Source organism: Brassica napus, chromosome A5 (genome assembly GCF_020379485.1).
Source record: "Brassica napus cultivar Da-Ae chromosome A5, Da-Ae, whole genome shotgun sequence".
Classification (NCBI taxonomy): domain Eukaryota; kingdom Viridiplantae; phylum Streptophyta; class Magnoliopsida; order Brassicales; family Brassicaceae; genus Brassica; species Brassica napus.
The window spans coordinates 9,682,566-9,706,156 of record NC_063438.1 but is presented as its reverse complement, the minus strand read 5'-3'; the positions used below and the strand labels follow the sequence as shown (position 1 = coordinate 9,706,156).

The window sequence follows — 23,591 nt, the reverse complement described above, 5'->3', positions numbered from 1 at the left end:
GAATTTAGATAGGTTTACGGATCTTATGTTATTTAGTGTTGATTAGGTGGATAATGTTGGGAAGTATATTGTTCACGAAAATTTAAAAAATTAAATTTTTTTCTCAGGTTCGAAAAGGTAGACTTACTGCCCATTACAGAGAGATGTTCGGTGAGCCGGGTAGTCGTTTAGACCCGTCGTCTTCTTCAGCTCCCGGTTCTTCGGGTCAGGAGACTGTCCCCGAGACTCAGTACACTCAGAGAGTCATTGGATCTCCTTCTTCTAGTGCACCATCGGTTCCTCACGTGCCTCCCCAGATGGCTCCTCCTCCTGTGCCTCCTCCGATGCCGGCACCTCCGATGCCCGCCGAGATTCATCCCGATTTGATGGTGCCTCCGAGTGCTCCTTACTCGCAGTACACCGTAGAGGACATTCTCCGTCTGCCAGGCAGAGAAGGTTTACCAGTCATCGACCCCGACCGACCGGACGGAACTTTATGGTATGTTTCATTATTTTTTTATTCTTTTTAAATTCTTTTATAACTTTAAAAAATAATTTATATTTTAAATTTGTATTTTTCAGGTGGGGGATTGACGGATGTCTTGCATCGGACGTAACCGACACGATAAAAGGTTACTTCTCCATGCCACATCCGAACTGGAAAACGACGCCCCACTACGTCAGAAAGACGTGGTTCAAAATTTACGCTGTAAGTTCTATTAATTAAATATATATCTTTAAATTTTTTCATTATTTATATATATATTTTTTTCTGAAAAACTAATTATAAATTATTTTTTCCAACAGCAAAAATATAATTGGGCCTTGGGGATCACTGAGAGGGTGAGGAAGAAGTTTGTCGCGAAGGCGAAAGTTCGCTTGTTGGACACGGTCTCCAACTGGAAGGGTGACTGGATCGTGAAGGGGTATGAGCGTGGCAAACCCGCTGAGCTCACCACGGATGTCTGGGATGGCCTCATCCGATATTGGCGTCTTCCTGATTCCATTAGAATCGCCCAGTCTTGCTCTAACTCCCGTAACACAGTCGATGAGCACGGGAACGGGCCGATGCTTCACACTACGGGCCAAAAACCCCACGCCGGTGTCCGTTTGGAAATGGTAATTAAAAATTTAATTATATTAAATTTTTAGTATATTTTTATATATATTCTAACAACTTTCTTAAATGTTTTTTTAGGCCAAAGAGACGGGAGAATTCCCGTCTCTTATGCAACTTTACGAGAGGACCCACAAGAACAAGGCGGGCCGATTTATAGATGGCAAGTCCGAGCAAATCTACAACGATTTGGCTGCTCGGGTTGAAGAACGCCAGACCCAGCTGACCCAACAGTCCACCGATGGATTACCCGTCACCTTATCCACACCTGAAGTGGATAAGCTTTACGAGGAGGTAAATTTTCTAAAATTTTAATTTTCTTAAATATTCATTTAATTTAACTTTAAATTTTTACTAACAAAATTTATTTTTTGTTTTTAAGGTTGTCCCTAAAAAAAAGGGACGGACGTTGGGGATTGGTTCCGTCAACGATGTTCCGAGAGCGACATCGTCTTATGTTCAGCGACGGGATGATGAAGTCTCTCAGCTGCGTAGGGAGTCCGAAGAGCTGCGTAGAGAGTCTACTCAGCTGCGTAGAGTTGAGATCGACGCGATCTCGTATGGGTGGACTCGAGGGCTTCTTGGACGTTGTAGCGGCCACAAATCCGGAATGGGCGACTTTGTTGAGGACCATGCGACAACAAAATCCTATCCCAGGCCAGTCACCGACCGACGACTCACATGCCGAGGCGGATGTTCAGGCGAGGAGTGATGAATTCTACGAGGCGATTAACGACCACCCTTAGTTCTTTTTAATTTCGGTTCTTGTATTATGAATTCAAAACTTATTTATATATAAAATATTTTGGTTTTGATTTTTTTAGAATTTTAATTTTATTAATAATTTAAATAATTTAAATTATATTTATAATTATAATTTTTTATATTTCTATAAAATAATGAAACGAAGTAAATTCGTAGCTAATTTTGCGGCTTCTTTACGTGGAAGCTTAACGTGGTTTTTACGAGGAAACTTTTACAAGGAAATAACGTGGAAATCTATCAAGGTTTTTACGTTTTCTTTACGTGGAAAGCTGTCAAGGTATTTACGTTTATTTTACGAGTATTTATTTACGTGGGTTTTACGAGGAAAGTTTTTCGTGGTATTTACGAGGAAACTTAGCGACGTCCTTACGTGGAATCTTTACGTGGTCTTTACGACGAAATATCCTCCTTCGCTTTTACGACGAAATTATTTCCTCGCTACCTTACGACGAATTAGCGAGGATATATGCGTTACGACAAACGTATAACGACGAAACGGGTTTCCTCGCTAATTCGTCGTAACACTGCTTTTACGACGAAGTAACGAGGAAAACTGCCCTCGTAAAACTTGTGTTTTCTTGTAGTGTCTGTAAATAATTAATTATCAACATTAACTAATTACATAGATTTTGCTAATATTTATAATTATATTGTGTTTCACAATATTTTTATCTATTAGTTTAAATTAAATTTGTATAGTAAATTATTCTTTGAACTATATATAATTATTATTCAGTTATATTACAAATTGTCAAAATATATATTTTTTGAACTTTTAAATTGTCAAAATATTTATTCTTTATTTTAGATCCTTCTCTAGTGTGAGCAGAGTTAGGAGAGGAAGATGGCTGTTTCTAGCTGCTGCACTAGTGAGTCTGGCCTGGGAGTTTGTTTTGGCAATGTGGCTAAGCAACCCACAGAGGAGGGATATTGTAAACTCTCACAACCAAAGGGAGAGCAGGACCAGAAGATGGATGCCGTTTTCCTGACAGCTGATGATGCTTGAGTTTTTGTTTCTGTTTCATCTAATGGATATTGACCTTGTGTTGTTTGCAAATGTTAGTTTAAACCGTTTTAAGCACAGGTCAGAAACTATAATATACTTTGATTTATTCAGAGCAAACAAGAGGAAGGTCGCTCAGCTCATATGGCACTACGCAAGAAAGAGAAAAAAAAAAAGATAAAGAATCTAGAAGAGTATGTTGATATACAATACCATCCATCCGGCCATTGAGAAGATGGCAAAGATGTGAACCCAGAAGAGCACAGCAGCTGACTCCCTTCCACATCCTCTAAGGTTGGCAACAGCACCTGAGAGCACAGAGGTAGGCATTGTGTGCTGTAGAAGTAACACAAACCTAAACATCTTGTCACCAGCTGGAAGGAACCCAAGTTTGTCTGCTAATGTCACTATCCCTAGCCCTGCTGGTGGCACCAACACCAACCGTCCAATTATAATCGCCGCTGTTGTCTTGAAACCAAGCTTTGAACTTCCTGGTCCTGTAAAATGTTTTATACAAGAAAGTTCCAATAAGATGGGCTCAAAACAAATGTCTATATATGGATATGAGAGAGGAGCCATCCTTACCGTTGATGAGATTCCCACCAAGTGCCAGCAAGATGCATGGTATCATGGCGTCCCTAAAGTTTTTAAAAGTTATATTAGCGTATTGATTCGCAGAAGATAAATAGAGAGTGGTACTTACCCAAGAATCATGCAGCTGTCTGTGAAGAAGAAAAGAGGTGAATTGTTTGTGAATATCAACTTCTTTGTGAAAGGTATTGCACCAAGTATCATGGCAAGAATCTGGAAGTAAACAAATAAAACTTGTCTTTTTTAGTTACATAGTAAATGTTTCATCAGATTGTCAGAATAGTACAGGCGAGAGATACTTACAGAAGCAATTATTGCAGGTTGGATGATTTGCTTTAGTTTCAACTTCTCATAGAGGTAAACAAAGATGTGTGTAATCTTTGAATCCTCTCTTTCTCTAGGTTCGGCGCTCTGTACAGGGAGGCGAGCTTGAGCGGGTGGAGTGTCCTTGGGATAGTTATGAGTAAGCAAGGGGACTTGCTCTGGAGAAGCAGCGTTTTTCAAAGGTAGATTTTCTTCTTCTCCGTCAAAACCTTCAGGGGGAGGAGTAAACATCTGGTACACATATGTGTAGAGGATGATGGCACCAACCTAAAATTAATAGTTTATTAAAGTCCCTGAATGATATATCATGGAAAGTGACATGAATGCTACATGTTGAAAAGCGTACCCATTGACCAAAAGAGATATAGGCAGTGCCATCAATGCTACATTTTTCAGAGTCACCAAAAGGGTTGGATTTGTCCCTACATAGAGCCGCTAGTAAGACAAGAGGGACATTGCCAATGTTACCTGAAAGATAAAACTGAGATTACAAGCCACAGAGGACAGAGCAGATAAGACAAGAAAAGGGTTCTAACCAACTCCGATTTGTATGATTGTGAACTTGAAATAAGGGTAAGGAGGCCGAATAATGGTAGCAACAAGGAAGCCTATTAACGACCCTGAGATTGTACCAAGAACAACGTTAACCGGAATGAACCACCTGAAACAAATCAATAAGAATTAAACAAAAAGAAAAGTCAAAAGAATAAGCCTTTAATGGATGGACCCTATAGAAAGAGACTTGAGGAAAAGAAACAAAACCACTCAAGCATCTTGTGGAGAGTGACGGCTTGTCCGAGCTGGGAAAAGATCAAGCATGGAAGAAGAAGCGTGAAGACCAACTGTAATATTACATAACATGACACACACTTGTTGAGAGACATAGAGAGAGAGAGAGAAAAGCAAACAGTGGAGAAAGAAAGAAAGAAAGAAAGAAAGAAAGAAAGAAAGGTTTACCCCGTTCAAGAGTTTTCTTCCGGAGGGAGGCAAGATGTTGACGTACTTGGAGGCCATGAGAAGACCCAAGAAGCACATGGTGAACACTTTAGCTATTGGCATCACAGCGATCTTGATTGTACCCAGTACCGATTCACCCGCAGCAACCGCCGTTGGCATATCCATGAGATCGGAGAGGATCCGCGTTATCATTCCTACAAAAACCAAAGAAAAAAGCAGCGACGAGTTGACTTGGGTCGGAATCTGAGAGAAATCTGGAGACGGAAGACAAATCAGAGAACTGATGAGTAGTTTGTTTGTAATGATGATTGTATGAGAGAGAGAGAGAGAGGGGAATCAAAAGACCTCTCTCGCGAAAGATTCTCTTTCCCTTTGCCACGTGTTCCTTTTTTAAAGTTACTCATTTCCCTTTCCTAGCCCAAAAGGTCCAATTCAATTAATTATTTATTCTGTTCCCTTTTCTAGTTACTTTACACAAAAAGCCAAGAAGTTTAAAAGTTCCCAAAAATAATGTGGGGGCATTCATGAACCTTATTTATTCTAGTGTTTTTTTTCTTTAACAACACTTATTGGTGATTTTTTTACAAAATTGGTTAAAAGCCCAAAAATTTCTTAAATATATAATATTATTATTATTTTATATACACACTGGTTTATTAAGGTTCTCTCAGTAGCTAAAACAAAAAACGAGTTCCTGATCATCTTTTCTTTTAATCGGTTTTTGTTTTATTTAATTATTTTATTTTTGAAATGCTCCATTCAAAACTTACGGTTGGATATGCCCTAATTAAACAAATTTCAAACCAAAATTTCCCAACTTTATTCTAATATTAAATTATAAAATATTTAATGCATTCTAAATTGAATTATCTAACGCATATTTAAATAAATTGAAAATTTACAAACTTAAATATTTTAAATATTTTATATAAAATCAAAGAACCAAATTGTTTAAATAGAACAAATAATACTACATTTTAAGCAACATTTTAAAAATCAACAAGACAGAAGCTATGCAATTAAGCCTTAGAAATCAACAAGATTGACATCTCTTAGATAAGGGAGTGTAAATCTTCATAAAGATCAAATAGATATAGTATCTTTCAAGGAGAAATCTCCTTACGACAAATGTCATTTTAGCGAAAGATCAAATCTTTATCATTTTATACTCTTTGTCTTTTGAACTTGAGTATTTAGTGGTCTTTTTGCTTTTTAAACATGATTAGTCTTAATTTTTTTATGAGTTTAATGTTATCAATGAAGATTAGTGAGTAGATACATTTTGAATCTATGGTTAAGTAGTGATTAGTAAATAGTTAAAGTGTTTATTTTCAGATTTAATTGTTTCCATGCTTGATAAATGCTCTTAATGCTAGATTAGTTTTGATCACTTTCATCTAGACTCTAAGCTATTTTATGCAACGGATATGTTTGTTAAAATGATTGAATGAACTTAGTTTTCCTCTTGCATGATTAACCAAATGGATTTCAAGATGGTAAGTAGACTTATTGAAATGCATGTTTGATTGTATTAAACCAAAGTGATTTAATGTTTAATACTTCATTACATAGAAGTTTCTATCATGGAAATGAATTAATCTAAGTGTTCTAGATCTATGGAAGCTTATTGATTGTTTGCTTTACACTCTGACTTGGAATCTTATTGCTTTATATCAATTTACTTATACCCACAGGTTTATACTTGATTGAAAACTTGCTTATTCTTGAGTAGTCCGAGTTGTTTTCATTTGAATTGGATCTTGTTTGAGTTATTGATTAGTAAGTTAATCACAATGACTCTTATTTGCTTCAACTAAGTGATGGTTTTTCATTCTTAGTGATTAGAATCATCTTTGGTTGGATCGACACCTCTCTTATATTACAACAACTATTGAACTTGCAATTAGACTATAAGAAAATCTAGACTTAATCCTTATCAAGAGGCAAGGGGAAGAGAAACACGTTTAAAGATGGTGAAGAAAGAAATAAATAAACAAAAATATATAATATGTAAAAAAAATGAACATGTAAGAAAACCTCCCAAAATACAATTATAAGATAAGACTGTTACAAAGACATAAATATAAAAGGATACGTGTTCAAAAATCTTTTTCTTTTTTCCTTTATATAAAATTCTTTTTTGACCATTTTAAAGATAAGACTGTTAGAAAGACATAAATATAAAATTCTCTATATGGCCAAAATTTCTTTATCAAGCATCAATAAATATAAATAGTAAATTAGCATGTGTTAATCTATCTAAAAATTTATGGATCACATTCTAATGCACATATATTATTGACACAGAAATAAAATAAGTATAATCAGGCATGGTTCAAAGCATAACCTACTGAAACTATCACTTAATTAGGACAACTAATATGAAAATGCAACGTTTTTTAAATTTTATCTTAAACTTTTTTTAATTAATTTTTATATGCTAGACCTCCACCAAACATGGAAAAATGTTATCAAAATATTAAAAATTTGACTCATCATTTAGTCCAATATATCAAATTTCGTCATTGCTATTAAAGTATTCATTCAGATTTAAATCAATGATTATTTAAGTGTTTTATAATTTACAATTGAATGTTTTAATTGTTTTTATATGTTTATAGTAATTTTATATATAACCAAAAAAAAACAAATTATTTAAATCGAAAAGATAATGACCTATTTTTGAAGATTAAAAAACCCAAATAATTAAGACTAAACTGAATAATTAAACTCATCCCTAACCTAAAACAGTAACTTGTAAAGAGGATTTATCAGCTAATTGATCAGACTAATGCTTAAAAATTAGCAAGATTGACATATCTTTCTTAAATCCATAAATATCAAATAGATACATATAGTATATTTTAAATTCCAGTCTTTGAGTTTTTCAAAAAACATTTTAGCGGGTATCTAAAAGCATGCCCATTGCTAATATCCATAGGGTATCTCAGCAATGTTTTTCAAAAAATAAAATATGAAAAATATGACAGAAACACAGGAGAATATATCATTTCAGATACTCTGAAATACCATCTATTACACATGGCATTTTATAAATGGTTCAAAGTTTTAAACATCATTTTGATTTAAATAAATAAGTAAAATATTATCAAATAATTATTTTGTTTTGTACAGAAACTGAGTTGAGATACATGAGGGATGAGGTTGCTCTAATAAGATTTTAAGATGAATAGGTGAGCTTGTCCTTTGGACCCATCCTGTTATAAATACTCAAATCATATAATAATAATGGTAGGGGAAAATCTATTAAAATGTTGAAATAATAAATGGTAGTTGACTAGTTGATATCCAAAAGATCACGAAAGATCACCTGAGTTGTGATATGGTTAGATGCGTGAACAACAGGACCAACACAACCTACAACAAAATGCAAGTTTGTCATTTAGCCGTAAAAGTTGATTGCAGGCTAACAGGTTGTCGTGACTAAGTTGACATAGTAATATAAGGCATGATTAAGACCAGTTTCTAGCAGAACAGAGAACAGCTGTCTCGATATGTGCGATCGTTAAGCAACAAGTAGTCTATATATCATCATGAGAGCCGTCTGAAAAAAATAGAACATAATGAGAGAGTGCAACATGCATAATTAGTCTACCTAGTCGATCAAGGCACAGCTGAAAAAGCTCTACTAGCCAAAACTGATAAACAACTAGCGACAAGTCCCTGAAGTCAAGAAGAAAGTGTTGATGGAACTCATCTGAGATAAGCTAATTCTTCAGCAAGTAAAACTCATAATCTGAAAAATGATTGTTATATTGTAAGCTCAAAATGATTGCAACAGCAGAAGTACATCTGAAACACGTGAGATTTGTTGCTGCTCTTCATATTCACCAGAAAGCGTATGGTTTTTTAGCTTATTAATAAACGTACGGACGAGATTAAATCCCGTTGAAAACTCTTAACGAACTTTCCCAAAAATGGCGCGCTTAAAACCGAACAAATAAATAAAAGAGAAAAAAAATCCTCTGTTCTGTTTTGAACATTTCAAACACACAGAAAAAGAGAGATAGTTGAGAAGATCTGAAAGAAGAATGAGCAGCGAAGAAGAGAAGACGGTATGTGTGACGGGAGCTTCAGGTTACATCGCTTCGTGGATCGTTAAGCTTCTCCTTCTCCGGGGCTATACCGTTAAAGCCTCTGTCCGCGATCCAAGTCCGTCTCGTTACTCTCTATTCAATCTCATCGCGATACAAACAGATCTAGTCATGTTCATGATTGATTATTAATGAAATTTTGAAGGAATGGGAAATGATATAGAGATCTTTAGATCTAATAGTTTTCGGATGATTCAAGATTGATAGATTGGTTATGTATATATATGGTTCAATGATACAGATGATCCGAGGAAAACAGAGCATTTGCTTGCACTAGAAGGTGCAAAGGAAAGGCTTCAACTGTTCAAAGCAAACTTGTTAGAAGAAGGCTCTTTCGATTCAGCGATTGATGGTTGCCAAGGAGTTTTCCACACCGCATCACCATTCTATCACGATGTCAAAGATCCTCAGGCTGAGTTACTTGATCCAGCGGTGAAAGGAACAATCAATGTTCTAAGCACTTGCTTGAAGACTCCCTCTGTTAAGAGAGTCGTCCTAACCTCATCTATAGCATCTGTTGCTTTCAATGGTATGCCTCGAACACCCGAAACCATTGTTGATGAATCTTGGTTCGCCGATCCTGAATATTGCAGAGCTGCCAAGGTAAAAAAAAGAAATAAAAAAATAACTTCTGTTAGCGTGATCTTCAAGTTATCATTCTGTTTTTTTTTTTTCTGATTTTCTTTTTGTAAAAGCTATGGTATGTACTATCCAAGACATTAGCTGAAAACGCAGCGTGGAAATTTGCCAAAGAGAACGATTTACAGTTGGTTTCGATAAATGCAGCAATGGTGATCGGTCCTCTTTTACAGCCAACGCTCAACACTAGTGCCGCCGCAGTTCTAAGCTTGATCAAAGGTAAAGAGAAAAAATACAGCATTGGTTTGATTTAATACATGTACTTAGCCTCAACTTTGATTTGCATTTTCAGGAGCACAGACGTTTCCTAATGCGACATTCGGGTGGGTTAACGTTAAAGATGTAGCTAACGCTCACATTCAAGCGTTTGAGAATCCAACTGCTAATGGAAGATACTGTTTAGTGGAGAGAGTTGCTCATTACTCTGAAGTTGTTAACATTTTACATGATCTTTACCCTGATTTCCAACTCCCTGAGAAGTAAGTCTTTCTTTGAATGTCAGAAACAGAGCAACTCTGTTTTTCTTTATAGAAATGGTTAAGATCTTTAAAAAGAATCCATCTAATATTTTTATATATTGCAGGTGTGCTGATGAAAAGATATATATTCCAACATACAAAGTGTCTAAAGAGAAAGCAGAGTCTCTTGGGGTTGAGTTTGTGCCATTGGAGGTTAGCATAAAGGAGACTGTAGAGAGTTTGCAAGACAAAGGGTTCATCAGATTCTGAGTTTCATCACCAAAGAAAAAACTCAAACCAGAACCAGACTTGGATCTGTTTTTGTTTAATTTTCATTTGTTTGTGGATTTTTTTAAATTCAAATGTGGAGTGTGTTGCCTATGATATTGTGGACACTTTTTTGCATCATTTGAGTCTGATATTTGCAGGATGTTTCCTTTTTGAAGTGTCACAATATGCTATAGCAAATAATCAAATTCATTACATTTATCTTGTGCATCTAATCTTAGCACAACTTCTTAGGGTCTACATCTAATTAACACTTTGTTTTAAGTAGCAGTTGCAATTTCTTAGACTCGTACACCACTCACTAATTTATAAAATTGTTAAAGAAGTTAGAGTTGTGATATTGATAACAATTTATAGAAATTGAATTTTGATTTAGAAAAGTAAATTTAATAATGTCTAGTAGTTGAATTGATTAAAGAAATGAATTGTAAAGGGTGATAACATTTCAGTCACTTCAAAAGCCAGAAGTTAATCTGGTGTATAATTGCATAATAAGTGATGAGTCTATGATTTGACCAAAAAAACAAGTGATGAGTCTATGCAACCATTGATACTTTAGTCAAAAATAAAAAACCATTGATGATTGATACTTGCCTCGTAATCGTTTTGGCTCTCTACGCAAACGAGAGGGTTATAAAGATTTTAATATAATTTTTAATTAATGTATATAGTGTTAATTTTGGGGTCAAAACTGAAATGTTATGAGGCAGACGTTATGCTTACTGATAAGTAACATTATGAAGATTTTTATGATGCTAATAAGCTAAATTATATCAAAACTCTCTCTGAACAAAACTCTCTCTAAAGCTTCAAACACTTCACCGACAGTTTGCTCCGGCGGCTCCGCCGTCGGAGGCGCCAGTTGTTTTTTGTTTTGTTTGCTTCTTCGCTGGTTTCATATTCCTATCTGATATGTCTGTGGCTCTGTTCGATGATGTCGAGAGACTTGGTGGTTCTTGTAGATCCGGCGGTTTATGGCGGAGGATGGTGTCACGACGAGGTTGGGTTGACTGGATTCGGTGAGAAGTCGGAGTTTAGGGTTGCGTAGAGGGGTTTGGTCGCGGTTTTACTTCGTCAGATCTCTTCCCCTGCGGCGGTGGGGGCGCGTGGCTGAGCGTGGGTCGGTTTTCTCTTCAGATCTGGTGGTTTGGCGTCAAGCTCCGGGTACGTGAAGGTCCTGTCCGTAGGCGTGTTGGCTCACCTGCTCGGTGTCGAGTTCGATGAGTCACTCACTTTCTCCGGACAAATTTGGGTCTGGAATTCTCCAGTACGCGACCGTCGTGGTGAAAGCTTTCGTGTGACGGCCGTAGCTGCTGCGTGTTTTGCGTGCAACAACCGTCTTTCGTCTTGTGGTGAGTCGTATGTGACTTGCCGTGGACATTGTCGCTTGTTGCTCCATCTATCCCCACTGAGTTGTCGCCGCTCTTGATGTTGTGTGTGTCGATGTGAGGCATGGTGTTTTCATTCCTTCTGGCTCGACAGGTAATGGTTCGGATCTCCCTCCGTGTTGTTACGTTGTTGAGGCTTGTGGAGCTGCTTCTGGTTCTCAGTTGTAGCGCAAGGCGGCTTGTTCGGATCTCCTTTGGGTCATTGGAGTGAGGTCTTTCCGTGGGAGACTTGTGTGAGGATTGGTCTTCCCAGCACCTCGGTGATTCGCTTGGATCACTTTGGTGGGCTGATCTTCGGTCTACTTTGTAGGAAGGATGAACGTCATCAAGATGTGGCTCTCACCACTCCCGTGTTCTGCTGTGACTCGTGTTACTTCCGAAGTCGAGTACAATAAAAGTGATCTTCAGTGGTGGCTCGGACTAACCAGATGGCGCTCTAAGGTTTACTAGGGCGGGTTGCGACTTGAAGCTCTAGGAGCTCGGGTTTTCGTCTTCCGGTGGTTGTTCGAGACTCGTGGCTGCAGCGGCTAGGATTGGCGAAGCTGCGCGTATTTGAAGTCAATCATTTGGAGCAGCGCTGCGGACAAGCCGATTTCTACCAAGGCGTGGTCTCATGTTATATCAAAGGCTTCTTCTCGTGTGGCAATGCTTCCTGTGCCTAGTTTCAGCGCTTCCTAAGCTAGTGTTCCTTCGATTTAGTATTGTTATTGTCCGTAAATCATTGGCATTGCTTCTTCTTTCCCCCTTGTTGTTGCATTAGGTTTGTTTTCTTTCCGCTACTTGTTATCTTTGTAACTTCTGTCACAAATGAAAATTTGGTATAAAATTTAATATTTACACCAAAAAAAAAAGTAACATTATGAAATCATAGAATTGTAAGATTTTGGAATATAGTGTACCGAACGAACCATAATACATGTTTTTATTTTATTTTATGGCAATACATAGGTGACTCCAAAACGCATAAAATGGCACTTTTGAATGCAAGTTTTATTCAACCAATAATAAGATGCTATATGGTAAAAGCCAAAAAGATAATAGCAGTTCAGATTATCCAGTTGCTATCATCTTTCACCTCTGATTCTTCCGACCATGTTTGCTGCACATTTTCCCACACAAACCCTTCATTTTCCTGCAGGTTCCAATACATTTTTCAATACTCAAGAAACTGAATCTACTCTTATAGATTTGTATACTAGTGTACAGTTGCATGCCCTCTTAATCATCTCTTACCTTTGAGGTGAATTTGACGGTTGTTGTGCAGCATTTCCTTTCATTCCCTGAGATATTTTATCCACAATACGAATTACGAATATCAACAATTAAGGAAGAGAATGGTTCATTTTCATGGGTCTTGTGTAGCGTATTAATGCTATTAATTACCAGTTTGTTCCCATTTATTAAGCTTTACAATCCAAGTCCCATGAGTAGTTTCTGTTGCCAGAACCTGATCTGTCCAAACCCGGAACTTCTTGTCTTTTTTGTCCCCATGGTACTTCCCAAGCTCGTCAATAGTGTCTCTGAGTGATTTTTCAGCACCAGATGGATGAACAATGACACCAGCAGGATCCTAAAGGATAGCATCATAATTAGCCTCTTAGATACATTAAGATTTGTAGATAAAGAGAGAAACAAGGGTTATACTCTACTCACACATGAAGCTTTAAGACTTTTTGTGTATGCTTCACAATTCTCAATTTCACCTCGTCTCCATCTCTCATAGAACAAGAAAAACTCCACAACTGCATGACCCGGGTTCACATTATCCGACTTGCACTGCAAGAAGTCAGACACATCTCTCAGAGAAAGTTTGGGGCCGAGCTTAAATGGCCTATCGCTTCTATAATCCCACCCGCACACCTCTCACTCGCATGGATTATGTTCGAATTGTCTTTCCCGTTTTCAGCATACCACTCCAACAACTCTTCTCGTGCATTGCTTACCTGTGAAAATAAGAGGAATAATTTTATAAAGGATGAAGAAAATAATGGGAAAACAAGCGATAAACGCAAGAAAAGTAAATGAGACATAGATTTAACGTGGTTCACTAGTTCGACTATGTCCATGGGAAAACTAACGCTACGAGTCATATCAGATTCAGTGCACATCAACAAATAAAAAAATAGAGAATGGAAACTGGAAAAAACAGAGGTTCAGATGGTAAAAACTAACCATGACACCATAGACATTAGGAATAGTAAATAGTTCAGTATCGTTTCCGGAGTCACCACAAACAAGAGTATTAAGAGGAAGTTTCCCTTCAGTATTGAGCTTCTTTAGAAGATAAGCAAGAGCTTGTCCTTTCCTCCACCTTTTGGCAAAACATCTAGAGCTATTCCTCCACTGAAGATTATTTTGATCTCCAACTGATAACAATACCAAGAAAACCATAATCATGTATGATCTTATGGATGCAAAATGCAGAAAAGATATGAACAAACGAAGAGATTTAATATGATTCACCAAATTGGTTACGTCCACCATAAAGAGAGATTTTCTTACCGGAGGCTCGAGATATTTTTTAGATACATTGTTAAAGAACACAAGATATATATAAGAATATTCCGGTCCAGAAACACTAACACTAACATACTAGCGGGTCTAGGGTCAAAAAGAATGACTAAACTAAATATCGTTGACCTTATAGGAAAGATCACCAGCAAATTACTGTAAGAGAGATTCCTCCTATATTCGAAGTATAGTAGCAATATAAATAACAAATAAGTAAACAAGATTAATCAATCTTATTACCCCGCGTTTCTCCAACCGTTGATATAGCTCCTTGGTTACTTCCTTGACTTTACTTTTGTCAACGTGAAAGCTAAGCTTGTGAGGCATCTGCTCAGTTTCTGCCTGCAAGGATTTATCAGAATATTGTTATACAAAATCATTGCTAGGTAGAGACTTTTATTTGTGTGTTGAAGAAGAAAGTAAGTAACCTGAAGAGTTAACTCAGGGAACTTGCTGGTTTCTTCTTCGACAATTCCTCGGTTCCATTTATTGTTCATGATCTCAACCCAGTTCTCATCGGGAACCATTGATTTACCATATGATATCTCAGTTCCTACGGATGTAACGATAACATCAGGAGTTAACAATGGTCTCTCTTTCCTCAGTTTCTTGTACATTGTTTTTGCTCTTCCCGTGGAGAAAACAAGAAGAGAGTCATGGCGATAAGCTTCCTCCCACAATGAGTTGAACCTCAACAAAGAGTGATTATCATTATCATTGCGATGTTCAACCTGGAAACACACACACACACAAGAAGATGGAAGGAAACGTGTACACGTAAAATCAAAATCGTTGCTCTTGAAAGAAGAATCTTAGGTATAAAATACCATTGTATCATCAAGATCTGAGACTATCATGAGACGAGGAGGAGATGTCAACCGCTCCATGAGTTACAAACAAAACGTCCTGATCAAGATTGAGATTAGATTCCTAAGTGATCATCTAGCTAAATGTTCCGACAAAGATTTGAGATCAGAGACAAACCTGAGGGATGTAATAGTACGACTTTGGTTGTGAGAGAGAAAGAGAGCAGCGCAGAGCGGGGAAGAACATGTCAACCTTTTCCTAAACTTTTATTAAAATTTTATTTTGCTTTTCTTTCTTCCAAGTAATATTATTTTGTTTTCGCTCTTTTCCACAAAATATTATTCGTTGAGAAATTCTTAGGTTCACCTAACCAATGATATCTTGTCACTCATGTTCAGTCTTAGAAAATAAAAAGCCAAAAACTTAGAAAGATATTTATCTACAGAAAAAAAAAAGAAAAAGATAAACATTAAAGTTAATAAGGCCGTCGGACTCAATGCGTCTTCCTCTTCATTGGTACATAAAAGAAAAGAGTCTGTGTTTGTGACTTTCAAGTCTCAAATTTTTGCTTTCTAATTCACCTTGGACCACCATCCAACAAAAACAAAAAAACTTGACAGCCACAACACAATTTCTCTTCCTCGGGAGAAGATGAGGACACCGCTACTTTGGTGACCATCTGAGTTGGCAGTGAGGAAGAGCCACAAGAGGAGGCAGAGATATACGTTGGCAGAGATATACGTCTGGCAGAGACATACGTCTGGCAGAGACATACGTCTTGGATCCACTCTATCTTCCTTCTCTTGTGCCTCACGAAATCAAGAACTGTAGGTAACTATGCTGTCTAAGAAAAATAAAGCTTAACAGTGTAAACACTTGCAACTGCTAAACTAGATTCTTACCTTGAGAACTTAATTTTCTGTATCTAATCTGCTAACAGTGTTCCAAAAGAAGTTAAGAGATCTTCCAGGGAGCTCGGTGTCGCAACAAGCAGTATGCCTCCTTGTCTGTGTGTAAACCTCTAATATTTGCATTATATCATTATTTTTTTCAGGTCTTGACTTCTCTTTTGCTGGCTTCCAAAAAAACTCTAGAGTTCATTGCCACCATGGTTGATACCTTATATGTCTTAATGCTGCTCCGTAGTGATTGATTATAAATCTGGAACAAAAAATGTGAGTGCAAAGGGCTCAATGTTTCTCCATCTCAGACTCAGGATTCAGTTTAGACTGTTATGTTTCTTCATCTCCAGACTCAGGATTCAGTTTAGACTGTCATGTTTCTTCATCTCAAGGTCTAAACAAATGGTTTGCCATAAACTGAAGACTAAAAATATGTTGCATTGATCACTCAAAACTCTACAAGATGAGGTACGTAGTAACGAAGTAAATGAAATATTTGTGCTGGGTATTGGGGTAAACAATCTTTATAAAAAAAATTAAGTAGAAATACTCTAAACATGCTTGTCCAAAACATCTTTGTGCAGTCTCTGCCAGAAAACGGGTATGTGAAGTGGAGAAACTCCATTCCAATACAAAGTTCATCAAAGTTCATCTTTCTTCTCATTGTTTGCTTCTAAAGCATCAGCATCTTCTGTTTTAAGTTGAACCTCTTTGGTGGCTATTTCGTATTCTTCCTCAAATTCACTTAGTGAAATGTCGTCTTCACTGACTGAAACATCGTCCTCTTCTTCGCTGGATGCTGTTTTAGTTTAAAAAAAAAAGAGTCAGGTTCTCAATAATAACAGATTATTCTTTGCATGTCAATGCAGCTAAACTAAAAAACAGTTAGTATTATGTCCTCAACACCTCGTCTTGTTGAAGTCACTAGGTATATAATTATATTATAAGTGTTCATATAAACAACGTGACAAAAGAAAAAAAATCATCATAGCAGTCACTGTCCAGTATTCTAACATCGCATGTTCACCGCATAATCTTTGCTTTGACCTAATTCATCAACATGACAAAAGTTAATTTGACTATATCCCATCTTGTTGAATTCACTAGAGCCTGTCTCTAAAGTAGTGGCTCTCTAGTGTAGATAACAATTTTTTCTTGAATAACACAGAAGCCAAACAAAACAAAAACTCTTAAAAGAGATGAATTTTGAGAAACACAAAACTTAGTATGAGCAACCAGGGAGGAAACAAGCCAGAACATCAAACTGAAAACTTACCTTTTCCTTGTCTTTCTTCTTCTCAAGGTTAGCCATATAGTGCTTAAGAAATCCTAAAAGCTAAAACTCAATATTTCTTCGTATCTTTTTGATGAAGAAGAAGTCGGCGGCGTTAGTTTATTTTTTTCCTTTTTTTCTGTAGATAAATATATTTCTAATTTTTAACCTTTTATTTTCTAAATACTGAAGATGAGTTGGCAAGATATCATTGGTCAGATAAACCTAAGAATTTCTCTATTTTGTATCTCTTCTCTATCCACGTTGTTACCTACTTATTTACTTGATAAAATACTAGTTAATTTAAAAAACAATCATTTGGCTATTGTCAGAGGCGAGTCTCAGCCCATTCCAGACCCTATCCAAGAATCCGGTCTAATGTCTCTAAGGCACAAGAGAAGATATTCGGCCTACGAAGATTATCATGGCTTATACCGAGCTAGGAAGATGATCCATGCCGAGCTGTCGTATTCAGTCCTGAACATAACATAGGACAAGATATTAAAGACAATCATAAAAGCACCCTGATACTCGTCAGAGATCATAGTATCCTTACGATCCACCTCTGTCTATCTATAGAAGAAGAACCAAGAACAAAGAAGGGGGGGGGGGGATCCGAATTCTTTGATAGCAAACATATTGTCTCAATGCTCTTGTATCTTCTCACTTAATCAATAAACATACATTTTTTCATACTTAATTTCTAGTGTATATAATTTCTCAAAATTGTTCTTACTCATAAAAATAATAATAACAAGAAACTTATTTAATCTGGTGGTTAAAATGCTTTTAGTTGTGTTGGAATGCGCGAGTTCGAGCCCAAAAGTAATAAAATCATGGGTTAGTTTGTGTTTGACTTTGAATTTTGAGTCATTTTTTCAGTAAGCCCTAATTTTGTTTTTGCCAAGATCTTGATATCATATTGAATGTGTTTAAACTTAGAATGAAACAAGTCTTAATTTGCTTAAAGCATCTCCAAAAAAAAACTTTATTTTAAAGTTTCCAAAACTATATTTGAAGTTTAAAATTGTTTCTCCAAAAGCAAAACTTCAAACTCAACTTCAAAACTATTTGTATTTATAAATATGGTCCTTATTTTTTTTTATTTGAACACATAATATGGTCCTTATATTTGTCATAACTAATTTGAATTCATATAAATTTTATAAATAACTAGCACATATATAAAAACATTACAACAATATTAATTAATAAATATTATATTAAATATAAAATTTTAAATATAAATACCTTAGTTAATATTAAACTTCAAACAAAATAACATACTATTCCATAAAATGACTTTCGTAATGCATATATGATCTACTAGTCCATTTTGAAGTAAAAATAGCTCTCTTCATTTTACTTTGTAGATTAAGAGTTAAAAAGTTATTGAAACCATGTGGTATTAATATTTGTAAATACATTAGATTAGAACAAGAATGTAAAAGAAAAACATAAATAATTGCTAAAATACTAATTTTATCGATGATATTATTAATCGTGAATATATTTGATATGAAAAAGAGAGAATTGTACAAAACAAAACATCAAAAGCAACAACAACATAACAACCATCTTAGTTACAAAAGAATTGGACAATATTTGAAAATTTGAAAGTTTCGAATCAAACTTACCTGACTATTAGTGTTATTGTAAATTTAAATTTGTGTAATAGTTATAGCTTCATGTAATTTTAAAAGTTTTTTTTGTATGTTTTTTTTGTATATTATGTGTCTAAATCAAGTTTAAAATATTTTAAATCATATTTTAAAGTTTTTATTTGATTTTATGTGTAAAACTTAATTTCTTTAAACAAAATTTAAAATATTTATGAGATATAATTTTTTAAGGATTTAAAACAATAAACAAGAAAATATTTATGAATGATAAATGTGATGTGTATTGTAGGGACCAAAATCCAAATAAAATATGAAACTTCAAATTTGAAGTTTTGAGTAGTGAAACTTCATATATAGAGTTTCAATCCTCAAAACTTCAATTTGTAGTTTTGAAGTTCCTTTTGGAGATCAAAAACTTCTTTTTTGAAGTTATAGAGTGTCTTTTGGAGATGTCCTTAGCTAGGGAACCATATATCTGTACAGATGAGTAAATTGAAAAATAAGCTAAAAGAGAGAATGTGTTTCGAACGAAAACCGTTAACCAAAAATTATTATAACCAAATTGGGCATGTTCTCATTAATTAATTAACATATATATGTTCTCATTTCAGAGTTTCAGACATGTGCAGGTATATATAGCTTCACACACGATATATATATATATATTATATATATATATATATATATAAAAGATGACTTTCCGGGATATCACGGAATGACATTATTTAAATATTATTTGTGATAAGTAAATTTGCATGTATTTAAAATTATATAAAATCTGATAAATTGAATTGGTTAGTAACAAATCGATAGAGAACTTTTATTGGTTAATAATGAAAGAATATAATTAAATTTTATTACATTTTATTAGTCATATAACACATGCTTCTTATAGTTATGGAAAAATAAAAATTAAAAGAAAAACCATATATGATTGTGATATATTTAGCATTTATGTCAAATTTAGAAAATAGTAAATCTGAAAAGATTTTATTATATTACTTGGATATAATAAAAATTATTTTTGGATTTTAATAATTTCTTTTCATCAAAAAATATATAACTATTAGGTATAGTTTAGTTATCTACACAATTAATCAACAATATAAGATTAATTTTAAGATATTTTAAAATATAATATCAGAGATCCCGTAAACATTTTCAAGACATTTGACATTTGTATGTTTATTTAATTTTATATAAATATAATATATTACTTATTAAAATTAGGATTCTAACAAAAACATATCTATAGATTCAGAATATTTGAAGAAGAAACTTCAGGATATAGATAATTTTGTTTTTCTTATAGCTACAGATTCATATTTTGATAAAGATAAAAATCATGTAAATACAGTCAATATAATATTGTTTCATTATAACAAACTATAAATTAGCTATTTAAAATAAAATTAACATATATTAAACATTAAGTTGCATATTCTATAAAAATATTATTTTAAAAACTGTCTCAAGCAGAATATTTATAGAATATAATATATAATTCTTTATGAAGATATATTCTTAGAATTATGTTCTAATCGTACCTTTACTTATTTAAATATGGAAATATGTACCAAAGATATCATACGTGTTATAATTATAAATATGAAATTAACCTAATGCGACATATAAACGAAACTTAGTAAGTTTATTGGTATTATTTGTTTCCAAGTCTGATTTTGGGAAATTCCAAGTCGTACATACCTTCGCTTTCTCAAAGATTTGGATTTGCCTCTTCTCCGTTTGGCTTACTCATTATACATTCCTCTTCTCGTGTCTGTCCACCACTTACGGATTGTAAGGATATCGATTCTTCCTGGATTTCTTTACTTTCCTGGCTGCGTTTAGGCTGAAGCCTGTGTTGCAGTTTTGGTTCAGCGATCCGTATTTTTTAGATCTGGGTATTCGTATCATTGGCTTTACGAAAAGGAATAGGCATCTTGTCGAAAGTCTTTTTGGCGTTTACAGGTAGCCAAGGTGAACAGGAGATGCCAAGGGTGATTAGGAAGATTCGTTGCGCGATCAGGAGACTCGTTGGACTTTGAATCTTTTGTCAGAGGTCACGGTCGATGAAGCAAAAGAGAGAGGACGGGTGAGACCGTTTACAAAGGCTGATAGGTGGAGTTTACCTTCCAGCTCTCGCTCCATCTCTTTCCTTCTCTGAGAGTCTTTTGAATGTTCTTGTTTGTCTTTACGAATGATGTTTCGTAAAATATTGTCAACTTTTGAATCTTACGAATTCTGCAAAGTTTTATCGAGTTTTAACTTTACAAAAGCTATTTCGTAAAATGTTGTCGAGTTAATTTTACGAAGGTTATTTCGTGAAATGTCGTCGAGTTTAATTCTACAAAAGCTGTTTGTAAAATGTCGTTGAGTTTAGTATTACGAAAGTTGTTTCGCAAAATGTATCGAGTTAATTCAACAAAATATGTTTCGTAAATGTCGCCGAGTTTAATTTTACGAAGGCTGTTTCGTGAAATGTTGTCGAGCAATATTTATGAGGTTGTCGAGTTCGGCTGTACAAGAGCCTTGACGAGGTTAATTTATCGCGACCAATGTTAATCAGAAATTTATCTCGTTCCGTGGGATTGTTTCGTGGTAGTCCGAGTAGATTTTTTTCAAAAGTAAGATTTAGGTGGCAAACATCAATGATTCATAGAATATGTTACTATCAAAGTGATATCACTCAAATTATCCTACATGTGATTTGTACTCTCTCAAATAAGAGGTTCAATTGTAGTATTTAGAGATAAAATTCACGGGAAGCTAAGGCACGCAATAGATCTATCTAGTTATCTAGATAAGCTAGATTGAATAGTTTTAAAGAAGTAAATAAACAGCGGGTGAACAAGTAATTGTTCAGTTGATTGATGAGTTTTAAGGATTGTCTAATAGGCCTAATTTAATTATATAACCGTCAGATGAAATTAATAAATTGTATGAATTAATGAATGAGCATTTATTAGCATATATATTCTCATTCAGACATGTGAGGGTATTTATAGTGTGTGAAGCTATATACGTATTGACAATACATATTTAAGCAAGAGGAATATGATGCCGTAAAACTCAACATGGTTATTTGTTTATTCGTAATGAATCAACTTTCTTGTATTAACAACTCAATCCTTGCTTAGATAACAGTATATAAAATCTGGGGAAATTTGTTACGTTAATATTATGTGAATTTTACTTCAAAAAGAGACAGCAAGTCGTGAGGTGGAGAACATGTAAGATTAAAATCGTTGCAAATATTCGTACGTAACGAGTACTTCAGAGCCCATGCAAATTCTCATGCACGCAAATTTTTCTATATAAACCTTCCAAGTTCACTATTTAGTCATCATCATCAAATTACCCATAAACAAAAAACAAATTAAAACAACTAAGAACTAAAGAAAGCAACCCATAACAATGCTCTCAACCATGGAAATTCCAAAAGCTCACTTCTCTTTGGCCATTCTTGTCATTCTCTTTGCGGTTTCAAGTAGCCAAAATGTTGCCACCCCGGCCTGTAAGGCTAAAGAACCCTTCAACTGCGACAACCCCTTACATTCAACCGAACTAGTTTTCCAAAGAACTTCACTTTTGGTGCGGCTACTTCCGCCTACCAGGTACATATCTCTTTGTTACTGACCATTTTAAAAGATATATATAGCGATCTATTAAGATTATTTTATCTATATAAAAACCCGGCCGGCATGATTATAATATTATATATATAATATATTTTGTACCAGATTGAAGGTGCAGCACATAGAGCACTTAACGGATGGGATTATTACACTCACAGATATCCAGGTAATAAAAATCATTCAAAAAAATATATCCCCCGTATAAATAAATAGCATGTATGGGCAATTAAGTGTACAAACAACGGATGGGACGATTTCACTCATAGATGTCCAGTTCATGCTCAAATTTCGGTTTGCTGTATATGTACAGAGAAAGTTCCAGATCACAGTTCTGGAGACCTTGCTTGTGATTCGTATGATCTTTACAAGGTGATAAGCTATTATTGATGAATGTGTGTATACATGTAGTTTTTCCATTTCAGAAATGTAATTTAACTCTTGAACTCTCATATGATTAACAGGAGGATGTCAAATTACTGAAAAGAATGAAGGCTCAAGCCTACCGGCTCTCAATAGCATGGTCTAGGGTCTTACCAAGTAAGTGCATATGATAAGAACATAATTATTAATGTTAGTATTGATATTATGCTATTATATTATTATTATATTTTTTAACTAATGTGATGATTGTGTATATGCTTACCTTTAGAGGGAAGATTGATAGGAGGGATTGACGAAAACGGGATCAAATACTACAATAACCTCATCAATGAGTTAAAAGCAAATGGTAAAAATGTTATACAAATTGTATTCTTCACAATACATATATGAGCAAATTCTAATTGTCTTATGAATAAATGTGTGAATAATAAAGGCATAGAACCGTACGTAACAATCTTTCACTGGGATGTCCCCAAACTCTAGAAGATGAGTATGGAGGTTTCTTGAGCCGGCGTATAGTGTAAGTGCATTAAATAAATTATATATTACACTGTTTTCTTTGTGTTAGGTTATGTTATTTATACATAATCAGATCTATATTTTATCGAATATGTATGATACATGGACAGGGAGGACTACAAAACTATGCCGAGCTTTTTCCAGAGGTTTGGAGACAGAGTCAAAATTTTGGATCACTTTTAAACTAACCTTACTCTCTTGCAAGCAAAGGTTATGGAGATGGCGATCGTATCCGCCTGGTCGGTTGAACTGGCTGTTGTGAATTTGGAGGAGATTCTGGAACGAAACCTTAATAGTTGGAACATTAACAAACT

General features: G+C 34.9%; 2 protein-coding genes and 2 pseudogenes across 2 annotated transcripts; 2 read left to right on the top strand and 2 right to left on the bottom strand.

Annotated features, from left to right (window-relative positions):
* Nucleotides 1–2,951: 2,951 nt before the first annotated feature.
* On the bottom strand, nt 2,952–5,060 carry LOC125609519 (protein PIN-LIKES 6-like). The gene is made up of 8 exons (XM_048781001.1): nt 4,737–5,060; nt 4,542–4,621; nt 4,316–4,440; nt 4,126–4,247; nt 3,759–4,046; nt 3,568–3,668; nt 3,450–3,502; nt 2,952–3,361 (listed from the first exon to the last, which is right to left on the bottom strand). The coding sequence occupies exons 1-8, from the start codon at nt 4,926–4,928 to the stop codon at nt 3,051–3,053; spliced, it is 1,272 nt and encodes a 423-aa protein (XP_048636958.1). The 5' UTR covers nt 4,929–5,060; the 3' UTR covers nt 2,952–3,050.
* Nucleotides 5,061–8,735: 3,675 nt separating this feature from the next.
* On the top strand, nt 8,736–10,387 carry LOC125609518 (phenylacetaldehyde reductase-like). The gene is made up of 5 exons (XM_048781000.1): nt 8,736–8,909; nt 9,093–9,454; nt 9,547–9,709; nt 9,783–9,969; nt 10,074–10,387. The coding sequence occupies exons 1-5, from the start codon at nt 8,789–8,791 to the stop codon at nt 10,216–10,218; spliced, it is 978 nt and encodes a 325-aa protein (XP_048636957.1). The 5' UTR covers nt 8,736–8,788; the 3' UTR covers nt 10,219–10,387.
* A 655-nt stretch (nt 10,388–11,042) lies between these two features.
* On the bottom strand, nt 11,043–15,158 carry LOC125609517 (annotated as a pseudogene).
* A 6,641-nt stretch (nt 15,159–21,799) lies between these two features.
* On the top strand, nt 21,800–23,465 carry LOC125608558 (annotated as a pseudogene).
* Nucleotides 23,466–23,591: the final 126 nt, after the last annotated feature.